This window comes from Oncorhynchus mykiss, chromosome 12 (genome assembly GCF_057628025.1).
Source record: "Oncorhynchus mykiss isolate SJ-2025 chromosome 12, ASM5762802v1, whole genome shotgun sequence".
Taxonomy (NCBI): Eukaryota; Metazoa; Chordata; class Actinopteri; order Salmoniformes; family Salmonidae; genus Oncorhynchus; species Oncorhynchus mykiss.
In genome coordinates this window covers 80,389,674-80,406,750 of record NC_143033.1, presented here as the reverse complement: position 1 = coordinate 80,406,750, position 17,077 = coordinate 80,389,674, and the positions used below count along the sequence as shown (strand labels likewise).

Genomic DNA, 17,077 nt, shown 5'->3' with positions numbered 1-17,077 from the left:
AAAAATATTTTGTGTGAGTTTGTGAAGGGCATTGAGGTGTCAGCCCTCAAAGAGCTGCTTTGTTTGCAGGCTTAGTCCAGGTCACTCCCTCCCTTTGTCTTTGTGTTGTAATGAACCTAACCTCGTTGTGTGTTTTGGGAGGGCGGCAGAGAAGATAGGAATGAGGAAAAGACGCTGCCCAACTGGGCTCTGCCTTGATTTCCATCCCCATGTATTCTTCTCATGACAGGTCTGCTGTGACACTGAACCTGGGCCTGGAGAGCTGGCAGCAGGGACAGACTATTTCTGGAACTATTTCTGCACTTACTTTGTAGGTCAGAGCCATGGACATGCCATGGAAGAGAGCCATGGAAGAGGCATGGACATGCCTGCTGAGTGAGAGCCTGAGAACAGGCTGTGAGTTATGTTAGGACTGGGCTTAGAGAAGGAGAGGAAGCTTGCCCAGTTTTCCCTCTGGGTAAAGTGGTTTGTGTCAGGTTGAATGAGGCCTTTATAAAGTGGACTGGGGCATAAGAGAGGTCCTCTGTTCCGTTGGGGGGGGGGGAAATCTGTAGGTGTATGTCTGTGCGCGTACGTCTGAGGGCGTTTGTGTTTAGTGTGGTCGTACGGGTACATCTCTGTCCTGCGTGCGTAGGTCCGCGGGCCTATAGAGAGTTAGCGGCAGGAAGTAGGCCACTGTTACATCAGGTAGATCAGACTGGCGGTCTGTCTGTGTCAGTGTGTCACTCCAAAGCGCCTCTCATTTCAAATTAATCCTGTGTGTCAGGAAAGTAAGGAGCCCAGGGAGCAAGCTATTTGTGAGGACTGGAAACAGGGTGTCCCCACACCTGCTAAAAGAGATGAGGACTTCAAGAGTCTCTGTTAAACATGCCTGTGGTTACAAACAACTAGGTTAGGCTATCATTTGTGTCTTGCCTTAATTTAGATTGTGTCTGTCTAATCATTGTACCTCGCAGCTCCGCTTTGTGGCTGTGTTCAATTAGTAGGCAGTGATTCAAATGACCATAGAAGAATGTTGGTTGTCAGCAGCTGCTCTGGTATAAATTATAGTTTGTTTATTACGCTAGCTAGCATATGGTTATTATTATTCTTTGCAGTGTTATAACTAACCTATGAACCAATTTGTTTTCAGTATCAAGTGATAACTACAGGGAGGTTTTGGTCTTTATCTGTCTGGCATATGCACAGCTGATTTTCAAACAGACCCATCATGAACTGTGTGTGACCCCCATAGACAAAAGTAAAGAAAGGAGAAATCTAACAATATTTGTACGATATGTTGAGAAATTCAACAACCTTTTTATTGTTTTCAATCTTGAAATGCATCCATCTTCCATGATAAATATTAGTGTCTTTACATACACAGCCATGTCAAAAAGGGGTGGTGGCGACCTAGACACCACCTACTGCTAAACACCACACTAGTCTCGTCTGCATCTTTTTTGTCCTTCTTGAATCTTTTTCATAAAACCATCAGCAAAAACACAAGCATCACTGATTTAAAACACATTGACAAAAGGGAGGATGGGGGTATGGAGCAAATACATCATCACGGTCTATAGGAGAAAGACACACGAAGATAGTAACAGAACAACACTTCAGAAAATAAAACAATGACATTAACATTACAGTGTTGTCAGAGAGTGAAAGCTTTACATTTATACACAAGTGGCAAAAAGCTAAACATGGCACATATACTTTATAAACTGTGTGGTACAGTGCAGGCTTCTCATTGTCACCCAAAACGAGGAAAATAAAGGCCGGGGGTGGATGCCCCATGTATTACACTACAGAGGCACATTAGAAAAAGGGGAAATCCCTATTTTATTAACAAAGTAGAGATTGTCCTTGGTTTTTACAAAACTGAATTGCAATAGCTCTTATTCTAAACCAGGTTTTTATAACGTCATGGGCTATTTGTGTAATATAGTAAATTAGCCTCTGTTTCAGAGATCCAATTACCTAGTTTCTGGGTTTAACTCTGTGTGTCTAGCGCACATGGATCGACATCAGGTTAGAAGCCTGAGGTTCTGAGCTCAGTGCATTGTGTTGATTTGCAGAGGAGACTAGGTGGCCTCACTCAGAGTTCAAATATCATACAGATATCATTTAGATGATATTACTATATTTAAAATAACTCTCTCCCCTATATGTCCCCACTTTACGGTTTTAACTTGAGCTTTTATACCTTAAAGTTTATACACATTCATATTTTAGTCTATGTTCCTATTGGCTTTTCTGCAGATGTGGGCATAGGAATAAATACATTGGGCTAAGAGATGGGAACAGTGGAAGTCTAGACTGTTGATGATGCTCAACTTTAGGCCAGCAGCCTAGTTCTGTCTCAGATTGACTTTGATTGAATGCTGTCTAAGATCTTAAAGATCTACTGCAATAACAGGGAAGCTGCATTTCAAAAGCTATTGGCCATGTTTCTGCAAACAGAGTTAAAGTGATGACATTAAAGACGTTTTAACTTAAGTGGAGTTTGCAACAGTAGACACAATGTGACTGTACAGTAATTCTGACAAAAACAGGATGATAATGTCCAAGTCCTTTCTTGCCTCAACAGTTTGTCACATTGTTGTGACATTTTTGTTTGTTTTATTCAAAAATATATATTTATAAATTATTGTGTATTATTTACAGTAATATACAAACCAAGTGCTTGAACAAGAAAGATAATGGATGGGCTGTGTGAGATCATGGAGATGGGAAGGGATATATGGATTGGTAGGGTTAGGGAAGAGGGATGGAATTTCTCATTTTGTTGCATCTTTGGTCAAGAATGTTCCCAGAATGTTGCTGCTATGTTTGTCTAAAGCCAGATGTGCACCATAGGAGGGGCAATGAAAGCTGACAGTATAGTTCCGATAATGGTCAACTTATATTCTCATTTGAAATGACCAACTGTGGTTTGACGAAAAATGATATGAAAGAGTTTCCTCCCTCCTCTCATTTATAAACAAAAGTCCTTCTGTAATTATGGAGAAGATGCAAGAACTGAAAAGTGTATATACAATATATACACATAGAATACTGTTCCCCCAGAAGTCCAGCCCTGTTTTGGGCTTCAGTACAGCTTTTTAGTCCCAGGACATGAAGGTGGTGTAGATGGGGGTAAAGGGACGATAGTGGATTGAGATTGAGGAGGGGAAAGGGAAAGAGCGTATTTTGATCTAAGGCAACATCAGAGACACCTCACAATGTAAGGAACCTCAACAAATTTGTGTTGCCCTCAAGTGTTCTATAGGCACTTAGTCTCGGCTGTTGTTATGGCGTCCGCTTGACGACTCCTTTCTCTCACTCTCCTTCCTTGACTCAGCTGAGGACGGCTGCTTATAGAACCCTGTGGGGGGCTGGCGCTCACTCTCCCTCTCTTTGCCGATCTGCTGCTGCATGAGGGCCAGGTAAGGGTGCTGGGGCAGGGGTAGGATAGAGGAAGGAGGAGGGGTGGTGGGAGAGTTCTGCTGGGTGCTCATGGCTTTGTGTTTGAGACGCAGTTTGTGAGGCAGGGCAGTGCCCTTAACCTCTGCCTGGGTGTCCCCGCTTTGGCATTGGGAGGAGCCCTGCGGGGAGGGCAGAGGGGACCCTGGCTGGTGTGAGACAGACAGGTGCTGGAGGTAACTCCCGGCGTCAGAGAAGGAGGAAGACGGGGACTCGTCGTCCGTGGAGGCATCCTTGTCAGAGCTGCGGGGGTCATTGTCACTAGAGGAGGTGTCTTTGCCTGAGGTTGAGTGTTCTTGGTAGTACCCCTCACTCCTGGCCCCGCCCTCATAGGTCAGTATGGGGGGCTCCTCGTCCTGGGTGCTAAGATAGCAGTGACTAGCCTGGTTGTGGTACAGGTGGGACGTGACGGCCTCCTGTTTTTGGAGGATGTCTGGAGCGAGGCCCGTCTGGGTCTTTTGCTCCTGTTGCAGAGCTCTGTACACCTGCCCTTCTCCTGCCTCGCTGTGGCAGTCTGAGTAGTGGTACGGAGGGGAGTCTAGTGTCTTCCTCTCCATCTGCTTGGTCACCTCTGCCAGTCTCTCTGAGCTCTCTGTGTGGCTCTCTCGAGCCTGGGCCAGATGGCTGGCCTGAGAACTCTGCTGTTGGGCTGTCTGTTGGTCTATGTCCTGCTGCCTTTGGCTCTCCCCAGGGTAGGAGGCACTACTGGAGCGGTAGAGGATGACACTCCTCTGTTGGGTGGGTGGAGGGACCTGACTGGTCTGGCTTGTGATGCTCTCCTGGTGGTGGTAGGAGTGGTGCTGTTGGCTGTGGTAGACCGACTCCATCACCTCCTGGTGATGTGTGGAGGACAGGCTATGGTGGACATTCAACATGCTGCTTTCAATGTCCATCTCCAGGCTGCTTTCCTCCTGCTTGATCGCGTAGACCGCAGGCTCTGGGCTGTCCCGGGAGGACCCGTCTGACATGTCTGAAAGGGACCCATGGGGGGAGTACGCCACCAGTTGATTATGCCCCCCCCCGCTGCCTGACTGCTCAGTCTCCGAGGAGTCAGAGTTCATCATCACCTGGGAGCTGCTGGAGTAGCCGCTGGAGTAGTAATTGGATGTGGAGGATCTCCCGTTGCCTCCATTGTTGCCTCCACTAGTGAGCTGCTGGCTCTTCTCCATGTAGGAGGCAGTGCTGATAAGGCCAAAGCGCAGCTTCAGCTGCAGCAGCTCCGTCTTCAGGCGGCAGTTCTCGTCATTCAGCACCATGACGCGGTTTTCCAACACCATGTCGTTCAGTCGTCGCTTCTCCCTGGAGCGTTTGGCCGCCTCGTTGTTCTTACGGCGCTTCTCCCAATAGGATGCATCCTTCTTTTCATCAGAGATGAACTCACGCTTGCGTCTGCAATTCATGCTGGGCTTGACGAGACGCCCCTGGCGAGAGGGGGTTCCTTGAGGCGATGGGAGAGACTCTTCGTAGTTAGAGTATGTCTCTAGGCTGTCCAGGTTATTTTCTGAGCTTGCTGATTGGAGTTGTGAATTCAGGCATTCCATTGTTGCACAGTGGAGGAAAGTTTGGAATATTGCTACAACCACTGGAAAGGAAACTCAAGGAATGGGGTGATAAGGAACAGTGGGATTCAGCTATATCTCACTGATTGAATGAGCTTATAGTTCAAGTGTCTAAACTGGCCAAGAAGATCAAGAAACGGTGGAACTCTGCGTTAATTCCCCTCATTTATCCAATGTATGTTCAGCCTTTCTCTAGGCAAGTCTCTTCAGCTTTCTCACAGAAAAGTGGGTCAAAGCTGCTTTGTAGAGAAGAAAAAAAAGAGTTCCTGGAGTGGAGAATGTGACAAGCTTCACCGAGCAATTCTCTAACCTTTTCTCTGTTTTGTTTTTCAATATTTTTGCGAGAGCGCTGTGCTGAGCAGACAGAGAAGTGCTCTACTGCTCCAGGCGTGTTGCAGGATGTAGGTCACTCAGTCTATCTCGGCTTGTCAGTCTCTTGGGAGCGGCGCTACCTCTCCTTCTCCAGTAGGTTGCAAGATGAAAGGCTGAGGAGACAAAGAAAGAAAAGGCAAAACTCTTAATCCTCGTGGACTGCTGTCGACCACTATGCATTCAGATTGAAGGAATAATATCTTCTTTATGTCATTGTTAATTAAATCCATTTTAGTTTTTGGCATGGCTGGTGATCAAAGAATTTTGAGGAATAATTAATAATACGCTCCTTCTCACATCCTTCTGCTTTCATCTATGTTCTGTATGTCTGGCTTTGACTGAATTGTTACACCTGGCAACCACTAGACCCTAGTAACCACTGTCTGACCTCATGGCCCTTCTATTGAGCTTCTCTGTCGATGGTCCATGACCCCTTAAGGTGTCAGCATGCTTCAGTTCGGCTGGCGCCTTGCCGAACGAGTGTACTTGCATACTCCCTTAACTTAAAAATACCTTCGCTTGGAAAACTAGAAAAAAAAAAGCGACAATAGTACTTTGTCCATTTTGAGACGCCGTAGTCAGTATACACTTCCTCAAAATAGTCAGAATGACTAAATCAAGAAATCTGTCATGAATTTTTACGTTTTAGCAGAGGAGATGTTAGTCGCACAATTGTACATATAATTGAGATGTTTGGTGCAGTATTTCTGCATGAAATGTGCATGAAAACGATTCCGTACCCTTACACAATGTATGCACAAACTCTTCCGAACTGTTTCGTCTGGGAAGCATGTGGACGCGTTTAGCCCTGCATGTTGACGTTGACTTGCATGGTGTAATAAACATGAGGCAAATATAGTAGTTTCTTAGTTACTATATTTTTCTGTGTAAGACATTATACATTTGCTATTTGTGACATTGTTCCTCCGCCTTTGTAATCACAACTGTGTGTCTGGCAACCAAGTTGAGAACACATGATTACCATGTAAACTCAGAAACAGTAACACTACCAGAAATTACATCATTCGAACACATGGAATGATTGGAAATTGAATTTGTAAGCTTTAAACAGCCATTTTTGACTTATTTCATGGCTGCTCTTAAATAGTATTTCAGGCAAATGTATTTTAAGAGCCAGAACAGTGAATCACCCAGGTGCAGTGGGTGTAGGGTTCCCCTCATTCCATTTTAGAATTCTAGGTCAGGAACAAAGATTCCAAAACAACCATATTAAGAAACAGCCCACTATGTTTACATAGAAATTATCATGAATTGGAGAATTTACTGTAAGTGTAATAACCGTAAAGATTCATATTATATTTGGACAACCAGTCCCTGGCGGTGAACGAAGACAAAGGTTCCCTGCCAAGGAAAAGCGGTGGAGAGGGCACTGGATTTTAAGGTAAGGGCGGATAAGGATATGGGGGGTTAATTAATGAATATAGGTCAAGTCTCAGGAAGGAGGGGGGAGGAGAATGTGCCAAGCTCTCTTGAATTATGACATCAGGGTGGTCAGCCTCATAACTATGAAGTGTCTGGGAACCTGCTCAACAGGGACTCTCCTGGTAATGAGGTAAACAGAGATAGATGTGCCACTAGCCAAACCTCTTAAGTATGATTTTCATGAATAAGCCAAATGGCTTTTCCAGTGTCTCTTTTCATGTTTCCAATTTGTCTCTGCTGGTTGTGTACCAGTTATTTTATCTGTGTTGCTGACTAACTGGTTCAATATCAATTCCATTCCATACAGGTGACTTGAGGTAAGCAAAAGAATTCAACAGGCATCGAGGATGGATTCTTCCTGGAACATTTGAGAACTCATTCAGACTGTTCCCTTGTTCCATGGTTCCATTAAACTGGTTTTGTATGCTTTAAATTAAATTACATAAATCAAATTAGTTGCTGGCCAACAGGAGTTGTTTCATCCCTGCCTCATGTACTCTCATTTTCTTAATGAACAACATGAGTTGAGACACACTGATCCTCTTTGCCTCTGTAATCTCATAATCTGTCTTTTCCATGGGTTATATTCTCCTTGGAGTCTGGGGCAAAATTGCTCTACACTTTTCAAATGTGGGTTCAACACCAATTTCTCTTTCCAGGCACAATTCAGCAACAAAACGAGCCAAATCTAGATGGGATATTACAGCCCTAGTTTTTAAATTCAAAATGTTTTGCTTCCAACAAAATGACGACAACCCTTCTAGGTATGGGTCATTTGGGTCCCAGTGGAGACTAAATAGGGATACAGGCTACGATCATGCCTGGAAAAACAGTTGAGACAGGGCCTGATCTTGCACTGCTAAATGCAGTACTTTAAGGTCCTCATTCCCACAAGCCATTTGTGTGTGGCTTAGGGGTAGGAGGGAAAGAGTGGAAAGACCACAGAAACCAGGGACCACTCAGTAAACCCTGGCTCTGACTAGTGCCTACACGGCATGCTGGAATATAGGTCAGTGGAACCACGGGTGAGGCAGGGAGAGAGAAACAGAGAATTAGAGCGTACTCTATTTATAGAGGTGAAAGATGCATGGAGAGAGGGACAAAGATTGCGAGAAGGTAGACAAAAGACAGGGGAAAATGAGCTCAGATGATAGCACCTCGCAGGATGTAAACAAACGGGGTACTGTACCAGCGTTAACAACATATCACCCATGGCAACAAATGTTTTTTTTTTATTAAAAAAGGGGGGGGGAAACTAATCATGTCAACATCAATCCCTCCTGATCGAACAACACACTTACACTGCGCAAACAGATTGACTTAAAAAAAAACTAAGCTGCTCATCTCCTCTGCGGGCGGCTGGAATTAGCTGGAGACATGAATGGAGCTGGAGTGTTTGCCGATTAATGCATCACAAGCTCCTAGTCTCCCACTACTGCTACAGGAATAGAGCATCATAATAAGTGTGTATCCCACCCGAAGCACAGCGTGCCACCCTTACCTGATAATCAGAACATCTAAGCATCAAACCTACCCACTTCAATAGTGTATCTTATAACTAACCGCAGGGTACTGAAATAGTGATTGCCAATGAAAGGTTAATGTGTTTTTATGACAAATGTAGTGTGACCTGCCAGAACAAATGTCAAATAGTAAGAAATTCTACTGCTTCCCTTTTCACCCATCTAATATGCTTACGAGGCTCTGTGTTTCAATGGAACACTCCTACGCTTGTGGTAGACCATAATGAATTCCATGTCCAATTTCATGATAAAAGGTGAACAAAAAGCTGCATCTCAGAGTATGAATCTGTTACTGATAGCTCTGTTTAACATTAGCACACATCCTGGTTATACTTAATAAATATAAAGTCATTCTACCACAGGAAAGGGCTTGGTTACATTTGTGAAGTGATCAAAGAGAATCTAAATGTATGCCATTTACAATTATTGGGTCCAAACAACCACAAAGCTATATTTGGTGGGGCTTGAGTGCAAAAGCTGTTTTTTTGTTGAGCTCTTAAAGTAATGGGAGCAGGTGTAAAATAAGGAGGAGGCCCCCAGACCGCAGTGCCAATTTTCACTGAGACTGAGGAACTGAACTGCCCCCACTGGGGAAGAATGCAAATAGATGTATTTTTCAAAAATTCCAAGTAGGGTTGGGCCGATATATGAGTAAATAGAATAGGGACATTTGACATTGACAATATATTGTGATGTGCTGTATCAATATGTTGAAAATTAAGTCTAAATGAATTAACTAAGCCTTATTTTTTCCCAGTCAACACTAAGATTATTTAATGAGAAGGCGACTATACCAGTGTAAATAGGTACAAAAATGGCACAGTCTAGAATGATTTAGTCATTAACGGTGCAGAACGATAATATCGGATATCGCAATATTTAGAGTAGCACATCGTAGAAGGGGTCTCCCCAAATATCGTCCAAGAATGGGTTTATCTTCCCAAGAAAAAGTACACATTCTTGGACATGCAGGCGGAGTTCCAAGCCAACTCCTTGTTCCATAAACACAGCCATATCAGCCTCCGTTAAACAGGGGAAAAAAGGAGTGACCCAGTGCAGTCCATGTGTTTCCCAGTCACATGTGCTCCCTTGGCCTACTTCTCTGCCTCTCCCTCCCAGCCACAGCAGCACAATAACAAAGCACCTACTCTATCCTTCATTATCTTTCATTGTGCCAGGAAACCCTGAGAATGTCAGGCGGGTCAGGATAAACCCCACTCCACATTGTTTACCATCAACTACAATAGGAGTGAAACAAGACATAGTGCACGCTGCTCTAGTGAAACAAAGGTAATATCATCCTCATGATAATTAGCCATGTTATTACCATGTTTTTAGCAATAGCCTACTAATACAATAAGGAATATAGTAGCTGATCATTGTATTGCAATTACAAGCAATTTATGGAAAGGTTCATGAATCCTACAGAAAAGGGGTGTAGCGCAGAAAGGTGAGGATTGAAGAAAATGTATAAAGGCTAAATGAATATGTTTCTAATTGTGTATCACTACGATATGAAGGAAACCCAAATGTATAAAGGCTAAATGAATATGTTCCTAATTGTGTATCACTACGATATGAAGGAAACCCAAATGTATAAAGGCTAAATGAATATGTTCCTAATTGTGTATCACTACGATATGAAGGAAACCCAAATGTATAAAGGCTAAATGAATATGTTCCTAATTGTGTATCACTACGATATGAAGGAAACCCAAATGTATAAAGGCTAAATGAATATGTTTCTAATTGTGTATCACTACGATATGAAGGAAACCTAAATGTTTATTTGGCGCGTTTATCTGCTGCCCATCAGTGTTTCTGTTCTGCATGAATGGGTTGGGTGTCTTTGTTACGCCAGCTAGGATTCATTTTGGTAGGTTTTTATTCTGGTATTATAGGGGGCTCTGCAGCACATCCCCTCCCCGTTATGACTAATGCAACCTACACTTGGAGCTGGCATAGTGGTCCACCTTATGCGCCAAAAAATTAGCCCTCCTCAGCAACACACAATAGAGGCTTCCGCTGATTGCGTCATCTCCCCTACCTATATATGTTTTAATTACTTAAATGATTTATTATGCAACCCGCACCATTACTACAGCCTTTAGTGCAATGTGTTACAAAAATTGAACGCATAACCAAATGCTTTGCGTAATTTCCCATTGTGCATAGCACACCTGTACCATAGGCTATATTCTAAACTATATGGTATTGATGAACTTTTCGTGAGATATAATTCCGGTATGACTTTTCAAGAAAACATGAATAGTGTGAATAGCCTACACCCTTACCGCGGCACCAAAAGTAGGCAAGACACAACTGCGCATGCCATCACCAAACAGCAAACGCATGAGCTGCGGGCACCGGGGGCACTCATTCCACAATCATTCCCACATGCAGTGTGGGGGTACTTTCAACATACAGACTGAGCAGGATAGTCTTTTATAAAACAAGTTACAACAAGTGTGTGTGCAGTATTAATTATTATATGCATGTAGCCTAATAACTGCATAGGCTAAACGTTGAGATGGACAAGCAGCGCGCAACAGTGATGCTGATACGGAATTGGAGACTATAATGCACGTTACATAGTTGCTGTAGAGCGTTACATTGTCTAAAATGGTTTCCCAATATAACTAATAGCCTACACGGCAGGCACATATCTACGTCACATCACACGATTTTTAGCCCCCTTCAACATACCACTACTCTTTGTGGTGTCTCTGAACATACCATTACTCTCGGTGGTGTCTCTGAACATACCACTAGTCTTTGTGGTGTGTCTGATAAATGTACCTTTTGCATATTATAACAGATCCCCGGGGAAATCATTCAAGGCAAAAGCAAGTTTCTTGCACATAGCTTGTTTCCCTGTTGCATTCGCTACCCATAGGCTAATCCAACAACTTGTCAAGACTGAGATAGGCTCACATTTGACCCAGCAGCCTAAATAAGGACAGAAATAAACATGCCCAGTATATCCAGCTCACCTTACAAAAACAGCCAATACTTTAGACTTTCATTCACATCCAAAACAATGTTTTCAGAGATGTAGGACAGCACAATATTCTAGTAGCCTTACTCTATATTCAGTTTGCCCCACTGAGCAGGGGAAGGGTTAACGGGTTGGCTAACCTTTCACAAATTACTACATGTGATGGAGAGAAGTGTGACCTCAGACCATCATTGCCTCAGACCAGACTGGTCTGATAGACTAGATGTAACATAGTAAACGTAAATCCGGGACACTCAAATAAATGCATGTTACGCTTGGTATGGTTACAAACACAGATGGTTACTTATGGCAAAAACAAAAGTAGTGTGGATGGGTGGGCGTAAAACGCGAACGTCTAGGAACCCAAAGGTTGCGTGTTTGAATCTCATCATGGACAATTTTAGCTAATTAGCAACTACTTTTAATACTTGTCAACTACTTAGTATATTAGCTAACCCTTCCCCTAACCTTTAACCTAAAGTTAACCTTATCCCCAACCTTAGCCATAACCCCTAGCTAGCTAATGTTAGCCACTTAGCTAATGTTAGCATTAGCCACCAGCCACAACTAACTGCAATTCGTAACATATTGGAATCGTAATTTATCATACGAAATGGAAGATTGATCCACAAATGAATACATACCATACGAAACACAACGTACTAATTGAAGTGTCCTGGATTTAGTTGACCATTTTTACGTCTAACCCGGAGTCCAGGTGTAGACCGACAGGGAATTTTTTCCAGTTGCCTCCCATGGACTCAAAGCCTTACCATGCCGTTCCAAGTCTTAACAGTGTCATTTTAACTCACAAGCATTTCAATTACAATGTCATATATATATATATATATTCTTTAGTAACAAAATTATGGACATTTATTTCAGCAACATAAATTAATTTACCAATTGTAAATTATATAAAGACAGTTCTATATAGTTATATATATATATATATATAGAACTATATAGAACTGTCTTTATATAATTTACAATTGGTAAATTAATTTATGTTGCTGAAATAAATGTCCATAATTTTGTTACTAAAGAATAGAGGAATTTATCCAAAGAATAATACTTTTAACGTATTTCAAGTTATTGTATCTTTCAATATTTTCACAACTCTACTGTGATGGGGGGAAGTGAAGCTACTCCAAATAAGTGTGTCTTCTGTGGCCCCTGCCACCCAGCGTTCCTTGTTCTGAAGAAATTCCATGCTCCCCTTCTCCTTATCACCCCCCTCCCTATACATTCTGCCACTAAATAGGGGGAAAACGCCTCGCCTTGACAGAACATACATATGGTTCAACGTCCGTCACCAACATTATAAACACTTCCCGTTGTGCCAAAATGGTTGCAACAATGTATCAGTGAATTTGAAATTCATGCAAAACAAAAATGATGAAAAGTTTAATCGAAGTGCCACTAAGTAACACAGAAATTGGTATTATTAAACAATTTAATTTAATTGTTTTCAATAATAATAATTCACATTATACACACGAATCGACGGGACATTTAAAGGCAATCCATATAAAAATAAATGCTTACCTTGTATGTGTAAATAAAAGCCCACCGTGCGAAGTCTAATATAACATCCACGCTTCTGTTCAACAATTCCTATTTCCGACTACTATCGAATTCAAATGTGCGATCGTCCTTCAAGTACAGTGCGAGCTCTGTGATTAGTGCCTGTATGTGAGCATGAATTCTGTGTCGCTTATTTTGAATATGTTCTCTTATTACGTTAGAGACGTGCTACAATTTCCTCCTCGCTCTCTCAATGTCTCCAATTGTATGTTAGTAGGTCAGTAGTTGCATAACAGAAGTCTTTGGGTGCCTAGTCACGTTTTGTTTCTCGCTCGCGCGCTCCGTATCTGCCCCCTCCCCTTTCTTCTCCTTCGAATACTGTTGCAGAGAGGTGGGGAAGAGGAGAGAGGGGAGGGAATAAGTCAGACTTGCTGAGATGTAGGGTGAGATACCCCTAATTAGGTTAATAGAGGGAGAGAGAGTGAGAGAGAGACTTGGACAAATGGAATGGTGGGGAGACATTTTTAGAAACAAGCCTTCAGCAGAAGATATATAAAGAAACAATTGTATCCAACAGCTGTTGTTTAGGGGAGAAATGTGTGCCCCTTTATTGAATGGATAGGCCTAATTACTCCAGACGGCTCAGTTTCGCCCTTTTAAATATAGCTTTATTTTTTCAGCTTTATTCTAATGAGCAAACCAAAATCTATTCACATTGTCCCTCATTAGCACATGAGTAGTTCTTTCTTCATATTCAGAAGAATGAATGCATAACCTGCCTAGCCTAGGCTTTAGCTTAACATGGAGCAGGTGACATGGGTTTGAATCTAGTCGGACACATTTATCAGGAGCTACAATGGTCTGTTACAATTGTGACATGGCCACATACAATTGTGACATGCACTTCGCTGCAACCTGGATTCAGGGGTGGACATAATATAGTAAGTGAAAATCCAGGACACTCAAATTAGCTGTTATGTTTGGTATGGTATGTATTCATTTGTGGATGTCCATCATCCATTTCGAATTACATTTCGTATGATATGTTACCAATTACAATTCATATGATATTTTAGGGGTTAAGGTTAGGGTTAAGCACAGGAGGTTGGTGGTACCTTAATTGGGGAGGACGGGCTGATAGTAATCTCTGGAATGGAATTAATTGAATGGTATCGAACTCATCAAACACATGGTTTCCATGTGATGAGTTGTTCTCTCCTCAGCAACACCTTCTGTGAGGTTAAGGTTAGGAGTTCGGTTAAAGGGTTAATGGTAGGGTTTGGGGAAGGATGTAGCTCAAAAGTATTAAATAGTTGCAAATTAGCTAAAATGTTCAAGTTGTTTGTGATGAAATTCGAACACGCGTTACATGCCCACCTATCCACCCGACAAAAAAAAATATTAAAATGTATGCACTCAAGTCGCTCTGGATAAGAGCATCAGCTAAATGACTAAAATGTAAAAAATAAATAAAATGCAACCAATCCAGACGTAACATGTCATGCTAATTTGAGTGTGCCAGATTTCCGTTTACTATTTTACGTCTAGTCTGAGAACAGGTTGATCACTCATGCCAAACAAGAACAGGATGAAAATGAGTTTTAGTAATTTGTAGACACATTGCAGTAAGTTGTCTGATTTTGTTGTGACATTGGCTCTCATTTCCAGCAGCTGTAGCCTTGTGGTTCATGCATCTGGTTACGGTTTTTGCATAACCGCTTGAATCTCAAGAGCTCAGTACCTCATTCTCATCTGATAGAGACATTATACTGTAGGCTACTTTATTGGCATCCTTCTTCTTATGACACACGATTTGTCTTGTTTTGCATTACATGTACAATGCACACCATTCAGTAAAGAAAGTCTTAGTTGATCATTAAAGCCCCCTGTCGTCTTACACCATATAGAAGGTAGCAATTTACATAGTTTTAAATACACAATTGTAACACATTGGTTGAATTTGTGTGTTTTTGGTACTTCCCAAATAGTGAACTAAAATTTGACTGCAATTGTATTTATTGCTGTTATTGCCAGTTCAGTAATGTGTTACTCAGTACAGTAATGACAGGGTGAAATGATTGAAATGGAGTTCAGACTTTTGGAATGTAATCTGTGACCCTTGACAAAAATTGTTTGTCTGAAATATCCATATCCTTTTGCTCATTTAATGTGCATCTTGACTTGGAATGAGCAATATATCTTAGGCCTATGTCCTAGCTGGATATGAAGATGCCATGTAGCTACAGCAAGGGGAAGGTTGACTGCTCATTTTCACTCTCATTCTTCTTTTTTTCTGGTAAATGAATTCCTGGTGGGACAGGCTCATGGTTAGGAGGTAGACTGTGATCTCCTGTGCTTTGATGATTACATCCTCTTCCTCTCTCCAGTCCATCTGCCCTCCACTATCTGACCTTACAACCTGTGCCTGTTCTGTCTTGCGTCAACAGAGAGCCATGGAAACAACTGGAGCGATAACGGTATTATTTAATGCATTTTGTTGTGTCCACGGCAGTTTTGATTGGAACAAAAGGACTGGCTGAATGCCTAGAGGGCTGTTTCCAATTGCAGATGCTTTTAATAGATCTCTCTCATTATCTTCAAGGCCCTGGTTACTTCTCATGTGGCCGAAGAGAGCAGCAGGGAATGGAGGGTTGAAGTCTGACTTCAGGCTCAGTCTTTGTTCAGCATATGCTCTCTGTCTCTGTCTTTCTCTCTCTCTCTTTCTCTCTTTCTTCAACCGACCCACTTGAGCTTTCAAATGCACTTTGTGTATCTACCTGCAATGCCATGCATTTTATTGTGTATCATTGTGCTATTGAACACAGCGTCACAGACATAAGTGCGCCTCCATATGCCTCATTTGTTTCACAAATGAGCAGGTTGACTCACCATTCGTGAAAGGTTTTCTATGTGTTTCTTTGTATTGTGGATAATGAATGGAGGTAGCGAGCATGCAGCAATACCTTCCTCATGTCAATGATAGAAACAACCTTGAGAGCAAATGCATATAGATGTTTCATTAATTTGGGTCATATGGAGGCTTAGAGGATTGGTCCTCATTTTTCTATGTCTATTAATTGCTGTTTACCTGAAGATGCCACTCATTGCCTACTCTATGTCCATCTCATCATCTGGAGAGAACCCCAAACATGGACCAAGCACCGGCATGCTTCCATTATACCCCTCTCTCTCCCATTCCTCTTTGTTCAGAGCTGAAGCATTGGCCGTGAACTTGACGCACCCCCCCCCCCCCCCCCCCACTCCCTCTGTACCCCACCCCACCCCACCCAACCACTCCCCCTCCTAGCTACGTATGCATAGGTTCCCATGGCAACTGTCACACTTCCTGCCTAGCAACCGGCGTTATCTCCCGCTGAAAACAGCGGGGACAGAATGGAGAGGGGAGTAGCAGGGGGGTTGCGGTTTAAGGGGTGTGTTATTGGGGGTGGTTGTGTAGTAGTGTGCTGATGCAGTAGTAGCTTCATTAACTAGCCTCACTCCTCTCCTCCACCCCCACCCGTCCTCTTCCTCCCACTCTCACTACAGGAATCCCCAATTTGACTGAGGAACCTGTGAAGCCAGCTGCAGGTTGAGGAGAGCATCTCCTTTGTAATGAGATAGGAACGTCACAGGGCTCAGTGAATGGAAGATGTTCTGCACCGGTGGATACATGGCGCCTCTACAGAGTTCTACTGTCAGCTTGTTTTCCCTTCATCTTGATTGATTTGACTTGTTTACATTGACACACATGCTGGTTTAGGTAGGCCTATCTCATTCAATGTAGGGTTTGGTTACTAGGGGCAAATAATAATTAAATGACTTGATGGTTTGAGTGTTGTTATTGAGTGACATAGCAAATAAACCTTGGTGTAATTTTGCCACTACACCTGCACCAAATAAAATCTGCCACACTGAAATAAACACACAGGCTACTATGTCACTATCTGTGTGCTCTGAATGACAACAATAGCACCATCAGCTAGCCTACTCAACAAATGGTAGTCTGTGCTGCCACCTAGTGGTTTCTAAAGTTATTATGCTGTTATATTTATTACCGCGCTCTGATCTGCTTTGGTTTGTCAAGGGATTTCATATGGGAAATTAACAATGTTCAGACAAATTATAGGTTTAAAGGGTCATTGGTATGACACATCTTAGACTAAGTAGGTAAAGCTCTTAGTAAAGCATCTGCATGATGAGTGAACCTA

At 42.5% G+C, this 17,077-nt stretch overlaps 1 protein-coding gene and 1 long non-coding RNA gene across 3 annotated transcripts; one reads left to right on the top strand and one right to left on the bottom strand.

Annotated features, from left to right (window-relative positions):
- Positions 1 to 1,266: 1,266 nt before the first annotated feature.
- nfil3-2 (nuclear factor, interleukin 3 regulated, member 2) lies at positions 1,267 to 13,325 on the bottom strand. Of its 2 annotated transcripts, none has more exons than XM_021625023.3 (2): positions 12,891 to 13,325; positions 1,267 to 5,491 (listed from the first exon to the last, which is right to left on the bottom strand). In XM_021625023.3, exon 2 carries the CDS (start codon positions 4,986 to 4,988, stop codon positions 3,258 to 3,260), a length of 1,731 nt encoding a protein of 576 aa, XP_021480698.2. In that variant the 5' UTR covers positions 4,989 to 5,491; positions 12,891 to 13,325; the 3' UTR covers positions 1,267 to 3,257. The 2 variants fall into 2 exon arrangements, with proteins under 2 accessions (XP_021480698.2, XP_036794434.1); XM_036938539.2 differs by lacking the exon at positions 12,891 to 13,325 and adding an exon at positions 11,987 to 12,139.
- Positions 9,513 to 16,790, top strand: LOC149979394 (uncharacterized). The gene is made up of 2 exons (XR_016485317.1): positions 9,513 to 9,634; positions 16,416 to 16,790. It is a non-coding gene; the product is annotated as an uncharacterized LOC149979394 (long non-coding RNA).
- The last annotated feature ends 287 nt before the right edge of the window (positions 16,791 to 17,077 follow it).